Here is a 7,800-nt window from a genome sequence, read left to right on the forward strand (position 1 = left end):
TCTATAGAAAGCTTCTATGTTCAATTCCAGTGGCCAGAAATCTGACCATGGTCACACATGTGCATGGCTCGTTATATCACACAGCTCTGCTTACTCTCTATGATACTAATGAGCCGTGCGCCTGTGTGACCATGGTCAGATTTCTGTCCATTGGGAGTAAACATAGAAGCTTTCAATAGAAGGACAGCAAGCAGAGATCTAGAAAACCGCAAGGAATAGATACAGAAATTATATTGTAAAATTGTATAACTTTTCATTATACAAAAAATAACATTATTTTTTCAAAATGGGAATACCAATTTAACCCCTTAGAGTAATATTACGTACATGGACTTCGGGAAATGCAGTCAGCTGCCGCATCCCAAGGTACATGTACGTCTCTACCAGTCAACGTCAGTAGCAAAGCCTGTGCGATTGCAGTGGGAGCTCCGCTGTATGTGACAGCCGGGCTCCCGCATTAACAGCTGGGAAAGCGATAATCGCAATCCTGGCTGATTACCCCCATAAATGCCACGGTCATAGTGACCACAGCGTCTATAGAGCAGAGCCGGGTACTCACCTGGCGGGTCGATATCCTCCGTGAGGATTGATGGGGTACCATACAGTCCAGAAAGGAGATAAAGTAGTAAGTAGTAAAGGTCCCGTTAAGATGGTACAATATTACGCTTATGACTGCTAAAATTCACTTTCAATCATCAATCTGTCTAACTGAGCATAAGCATTTCCTCTACAGCTAATTCTGGGCTTCAATGTTTGGAAATGGCTAAATGTTCTTCTTATTGATTCTGTCAGGCTTTAACTTTTTTTTTTTTGTAGCATTACAAAAAGACAAGGAGATTTGGAATGTTTTGGAAGTTCCCAATGGATCAGAATTTGATGATTCTTTGGACCAGAGAGAACAGCCTGAGTATGTATTGCTATCTAATATATAAAGCTGAGTGCATGTGTATGTTCGCTAAAGGAATCTGCACCGTCACATTTACAATCAGCAAATTTTGCACAGCCACTCTCTGTGACTCAGGAACGTCATAGTCATAGGGGGTTTTAAACTGACCCCCCCCCCCCCACACACACACACACTGTGAGCTATGAGCTTTGATTGGTTACTGTAGGTGATGCTGCAGACAGAGATGGAATAATAGAACCACCCCCCTTCTTGGGGAGATGGTGGGGGTAGAGACAGAAACACTGGTGATGCATGTTGGTTAGTGCTCCAGTGCGTAGCTAGGGGTTCAGCTAACGCCACTGGAGGAGGCGATCACAATTATGTGGGCCCCCACTCAAGCTAATTTTAGAAAATGTCAAGGCCATTAGCTCTCTGCTTCACCATACAATTTTTCTATATCTTGTTGAACACATTGGGGGTTAATTATTACTGCCTCTATGCCAGTTTTCAGGGATAGAAGCAGTGCAAGAATCACAAATTCTTGAACTTTGCAACTTCTTACAGCGACTACGCCACATCCACGCCATCTGGGCACAGGGCATTCTTTTGAATCTGGCGGAATGCGCCAGAAGCATCCATGTATGATAAATGTCCTCCATCCAGTAAGTCTGAATTCTAATTAAAATAATTCCCAATGTCATTCCTAAGTTTAGCGCAAACTTTATTGGTCCAAGGGCCGCATCGTTATACTGCTCAATTTCAGGGGGCCACACCAGTACTGCAAAAGTATGTAGGAAGTATATAACTATAATACTTCCTCTATCTACAAGAATATACTGGGGCTCATTTACTAAGGGTCGAGCATCTCTCTTTCGCTGGATTGTGCGCCTTTTTCGGGGATTGCACGGCTTGGACAGGTATTTAACAGGTGTCTGTGTTGGGATTTTGGCACACACAATCGTTTTTGGTGCAGCGTTTCTGGTGCAGCTGGCTTATTTGTGACACAAATTGGGGGGGAGGGGCGCCCCATTGTGTACTTCCTGTGGACAGAAATCTGAGCATGGTCACACAGGTGCACAGATCGTTAGTATCATAGAGAGTAATCAGAGCTGTGTCTAATAACGAGACGTGCCCCTGTGTGACCATGGTCAGATTTCTGTCCACAGGAAGTACACAATGAGGCTTTCTATACAAGGACAGCAAGCAGAGATCTAGAATACTGTGAGGAATTGATACAGTAAGTATATTGGAAAATTGCATAGCTTTCCATTTTACAAACATTAACAATTTATTTGCTGAAATGGGAATACCCCTTTAAAGAATCATGGATGCATTCCATGTGATTAGATTACATACCTTATATGACATCACCCTGGTAACATGACATGAAATGCTGAATGGTAGGTGTCATGGGGATGTAAGGAAAAAAATTTAGCTAATAGAAATGTGTCATTTAGTTAATAGCCTCCATGGGAACCTGATGTAAAGAACCTGATTAGAGATTTAAACTTTAATTTTTCTTCTAGTCCTGTTGATGTTCATTTAAAGTCTTAAATGGAAGACAGATGTTAATAAGGTTATGTTTGTCTTTAATTGTAACCTACACTCACCGGCCACTTTATTAGGTACACCATGCTAGTAACGGGTTGGACCCCCTTTTACCTCAATTCTTTGTGGCGTAGATTCAACAAGGTGCTGGAAGCTCCTCAGAGATTTTGGTCCATATTGACATGATGGCATCACACAGTTGCCGCAGATTTGTCGGCTGCACATCCATGATGCGAATCTCCCGTTCCACTACATCCCAAAGATGCTCTATTGGATTTAGATCTGGTGACTGTGGAGGCCATTTGAGTACAGTGAACTCATTGTCATGTTCAAGAAACCAGTCCGAGATGATTCCAGCTTTATGACATGGCGCATTATCCTGCTAAAAGTAGCCATCAGATGTTGGGTACATTGTGGTCATAAAGGGATGGACATGGTCAGCAACAATACTCAGGTAGGCTGTGGCGTTGCGACGATGCTCAATTGGTACTAAGGGGCCCAAAGAGTGCCAAGAAAATATTCCCCACACCACCACCACCAGCCTGAACCGTTGATACAAGGCAGGATGGATCCATGCTTTCATGTTGTTGACGCCAAATTCTGACCCTACCATCCGAATGTCGCAGCAGAAATCGAGACTCATCAGACCAGGCAACGTTTTTCAAATCTTCTACTGTCCAATTTCGATGAGCTTGTGCAAATTGTAGCCTCAGTTTCCTGTTCTTAGCTGAAAGGAGTGGCACTCGGTGTGGTCTTCTGCTGCTGTAGCCCATCTGCCTCAAAGTTCGACGTACTGTGCGTTCAGAGATGCTCTTCTGCCTACCTTGGTTGTAACGGGTGGCGATTTGAGTCACTGTTGCCTTTCTATCAGCTCGAACCAGTCTGCCCATTCTCCTCTGACCTCTGGCATCAACAAGGCATTTCCGCCCACAGAACTGCCACTCACTGGATGTTTTTTCTTTTTCGGACCATTCTATGTAAACCCTAGAGATGGTTGTGCGTGAAAATCCCAGTAGATCAGCAGTTTCTGAAATACTCAGACCAGCCCTTCTGGCACCAACAACCATGCCACGTTCAAAGGCCTCAAATCACCTTTCTTCCCCATACTGATGCTCGGTTTGAACTGCAGGAGATTGTCTTGACCATGTCTACATGCCTAAATGCACTGAGTTGCCGCCATGTGATTGGCTGATTAGAAATTAAGTGTTATTGAGCAGTTGGACAGGTGTACCTAATAAAGTGGCTGGTGAGTGTAGATAGTAATCCATCTACATTAATTTATTTATAAATGTAGAAGTCCAGGTGATTCCAAAGGTTTCACTTCGCTCCTTTTGTATATTTTTTTTTCATAAATGAACCAGGCAAACATTATGCGTTTATTTTTTTTTTTCCATAGATATGAAATACTTTTTAAGCAAAGAGTTGGCAGTGAAGATCTCTTTTTGGGCATGAGTCGAAAAGACCCATCATCAGCCTGCTGTGAGAATTTGGTGGTAAGCAATTCATTTTACACAACAACAATGCCGTTGTCCGGCATTGGCAATTTTTTCCTGCCAGGGTCATGGAAGTGGGTGCCTGGCAAAGCCCATTTTGAAGTGCCCCATGCGGGCAACTGGTGTTACTTGGGAGGTGGAGGTCTATTTTCTGTCCTGCCCTCTGGCGGGATTTGGAAGATTTTGCCCATGGTTTAGACATACTGCAGTGGCACCTCATGTTAGTCAGCCGCAGTCCAATATTATTGTGTTCTCACAAAACTCAAGGGTTGGAGTAAAATCTTAAAACAAATAATACATGTTTGTTGGGCACTGGCATATTGAGCTTACAATGATACATTTATATATAATAATGGTAATATGTACCTTCAAAAGAAAAATGTTTGAAACATTAATTAGTACAATATTATGTCTCTGGACACAGTATGCTCACCAATGCCATAGGTTCACCTCTGGCCTAGGCCAACTTTGTTTAGAGCAACAAAATTTTTTTTCAGATCATCTAAGTGTTTTTTGCCATGAGGTGCCACATGGAGCTTCCAGTATCCAGTGTGAAAGCGATAACACCAAATTTAACACACTTGCTTCTTATTCACCCCTAAGACATCTTACCACTAACAAATCATAAAACCCTAGTGGAAAACAGTTTTGGAAATGGTTAATTGGTCACAGTTTGGCCATTTTCACTCAGTGTGCGTTCACATGTTGCAGTTGACATTCAATTTTGCTATTTTGATGTGGTTTTAGGTGCAGTTTCTAAATGTAATAACGGAAAAATTTGATTCACCTCCTAATTTATCACACTTTCTCCTTACCTCCTGGTTAGATAGTTAGAATATTATAATAAGAGTGAGAGCCCTGCTCAAAAACTCTGTTTGTTTATGTACCAGATAAGTTGTGCTGGAGAATATGTTCCCAATCTGGATGGGCTACAATATTATTAATAATAATGAGTACTGTACATGATTACAAAAGTGGAAAAATAATTTAATCAAGAAGCTCAATGTGCACATGGAGGACCTTAATGCTTCCCCCTCATGCTCGCCTGAGAAATTCTACTCCACTTAATCCATGACCCTCAACCTTGTTCAGACAATCTGAACAAACATCCATAGACTGATATTGACCCATACCTTTACCTGCATCTCCCTGAAGGACACTCTGGCCACTTCAGCGGTTTCCTTTCCTCCCCCTAGGATGGAAACTTTTTTACCTCTTTTCTTAAGCTTCTCCTCTCTCCTCTGTTCCCCTTAAACCTCCCACTTGTCTTACCCTTACTGCCTTTATATACCCATTTGTATTTTTGCCTATTCTACACATGCCGTTAGTTTTGTGTCTTCTTTGTTTTGAAAATGTTAAATAAAGTTTAAAAAAAAATGTTCCCAAAAATATCTGAATAAGATTTGAGAAGCAGAATTTCTTTTGAAACAGTAGTGCCACATAAAGTTTATTGTACTACATTCCCCTGGACACGTTTGTAAGTGGAATAAAGAAGGAAGCATAAGCATAAGCAATTAGTAATGCTTTAAAATTAACGGAGCAGGTGAAAATAAAGAACTTCATAATACACCTTATTCTGTAAAGCAATTTCTCTGTGCAATTTTTTCTTTCTCCTGCATTAAATAATGCATCCAAAAACCTTTTGAGATCTGTCCATCAGACAGATAAAAAAGATAATCAGACAGCTGATTTACAGAAGCTGTTTATTAAAAAATGTTACTGTATGTTATATGTTACTGTATCCTTCCTTTCCTTTGGCTTTCTTATTTATTTAAAGTGTAGTACAATGTTTACTCTTATCTACAATATTCATTAATGCAATCCTGACTAAAGTTCAGTTATGCTTTAAGCTCTTTATGTTTGACATCACAGAATAGCTGCGCAATAGAATACCACAAAACTTGTGATGGTCACTTTATGAAAAATTTTTTAGTTCTTGACCAGTTAGATTATTTTTATTCTAGATAAAAATCCATCTTCCGAAGACAAAAACCTCTGAAATGTCTCTTGATATAAGAAGAAAGTTTCTAGACCTCCGTACTCCCAAATAGTAAGTAATTGTGAATAGAATGCATTTCTGACAAACTAGTTAAAAATATTAAGAAAGAAACGTGCTAGGGGCATTACAGTAGACAAGCCTAACACAAGCCTGGATATTACAGATAATAGAACATGATTGGTAGACAAAAGTACAGACTGAGTAAAAAGACTGAATTATATAATAATTATTTTATTAAGATGTGTACTAAAAAGATAAGAGAAAATTTTAATCTATTGCATATAAAATGTTTAGTGCAGGTCCCTTGCACTCAATTCCCACATATCTTATTAAAAGTATTGTATTGGCAGCCTTAAAAGAAAACAAATTTAATGTTTAAAACAATACTTGGAACAGACACAGGTGAGAGCTATTCAAATGTATCTAACAATCGCAATTCACTTCTTTATATTTGCCTGGATTTCACTCTTGGTGCAATAATAGTGATAAATCATGGTATATTGTTGACAGAGTAACATAGCAAGATTTCTGTACACTGCTGCCCTGTAGCATATTGAGTTTCCATCTAACTGTAAGTGCAATAGTAAAACTAAAGACTTGGAGTACCTTATTTGAGTAAGATCCTGAGCTACTATTTTGCTACTATTTTGCTAAGATCCTGGTTTGTATTCAAAAAAAGAAAAAAGTTACAAATCCATACCTGATGTTCTCCGAAATAGGAAAGCTATTTGTAACTTTTTCCGACTTTTGTTCAAAAAGTCACAAGATCACTGGTCCTTAAAAAGGACCTGTCACCAGACTAACAATGTATGCTGATAAAGGGTTACAAGTCCTCCCTATAGAACCTAAAATTAGCTGTCAGTGAGACACTGTTCCTTAATTACAGCCATTTTTCTGAAATGCAAATTAGATTTTCTGACTCAGCTCTGGCAGCCTGAGGGAGGAGAAGAGTCAGAGGTACCAGTGAACCATGCCCCATTATTTTGACTGACAGCTCTGTGTCTCTTCAAATCACTGCCCTGCCTCCTTGTACTTAGGGACCGTCTGCTAATATTCCAACTACAGACATATAAAGCTCTATGTATCTTTATGTGCCTTGTGTTACATTCATGACATGTGGCCAGTGACATCATCGCAGGTCTCTCAGCCTTCTATGAATATCAAACTGTATACCATGTATGTGATTACATGAGATAACAGCAGACTTCATGGAGGATGGAGAGGAGTAGAAGTCCATGGAGGCTGCTGTGACTTCATGTGGTCAAATACATGCATGGGGTACAGTTTGCTATTATTAAGAGTCTAAAGGACCTGAGATTATGTCACCCTGGTCACCATCAAAAATATACATAATTACTCAATGCAATTTAATTTCACAAATAAAATGTACTAATGGGCTTTTGATGTGTTTTTTCCATTTATTCAGTAAACTAGGATTACACCTTCCCCATCAAGTAAATGAAAAGACAGGAAAAGCGCAATTTAAAGTGGACACAGAAACTCTGGAAGTGACCCTCTCTATGGTTAGAGACTTTGACTTTGTCAATTTTTCTTGACATCTCAGGAGGCGGTTGAGAACAGTAATGCCAGTGTGGTACAATGTATTTACAATATTTATTAAAAATCTGATTATTCAAAACACCGTAGTAATATATTGCTTGAATGCTGTAGCCCAATCGGGCTTATATAGGGTAAATGTAATCCAAATAAATCAGCCAGGTAGAGTGTCAGCTATGGCTCTTTGCTTTGTTAGGATCACAGGATCCACACATCCTCAGCATTGTGATATCTCTTTTACTAAACCTTTAAATGGAAATGGTTTAACAGCACTCCAGTGCTTGGTTAGCAACTGCATGTGAAGATTGATGGTATAT

The 7,800-nt window shown here is 39.8% G+C and overlaps 1 protein-coding gene across 1 annotated transcript in view; it reads left to right on the top strand.

Annotated features, from left to right (window-relative positions):
• The window catches only part of DNAAF6 (dynein axonemal assembly factor 6), a 90,516-nt gene extending 82,951 nt beyond the window's left edge, over positions 1–7,565 (top strand). Inside the window, exons 4-7 of the mRNA XM_072125976.1 lie at positions 817–907; positions 3,831–3,927; positions 5,892–5,977; positions 7,353–7,565. Of these exons, the coding sequence (XP_071982077.1) occupies positions 817–907; positions 3,831–3,927; positions 5,892–5,977; positions 7,353–7,482 (404 nt within the window). The 3' untranslated portion in view covers positions 7,483–7,565. The remainder of the gene's footprint in view (positions 1–816; positions 908–3,830; positions 3,928–5,891; positions 5,978–7,352) is intronic.
• Positions 7,566–7,800: the final 235 nt, after the last annotated feature.

Source organism: Engystomops pustulosus, chromosome 9 (assembly GCF_040894005.1).
Source record: "Engystomops pustulosus chromosome 9, aEngPut4.maternal, whole genome shotgun sequence".
In the NCBI taxonomy this organism is placed as follows: domain Eukaryota; kingdom Metazoa; phylum Chordata; class Amphibia; order Anura; family Leptodactylidae; genus Engystomops; species Engystomops pustulosus.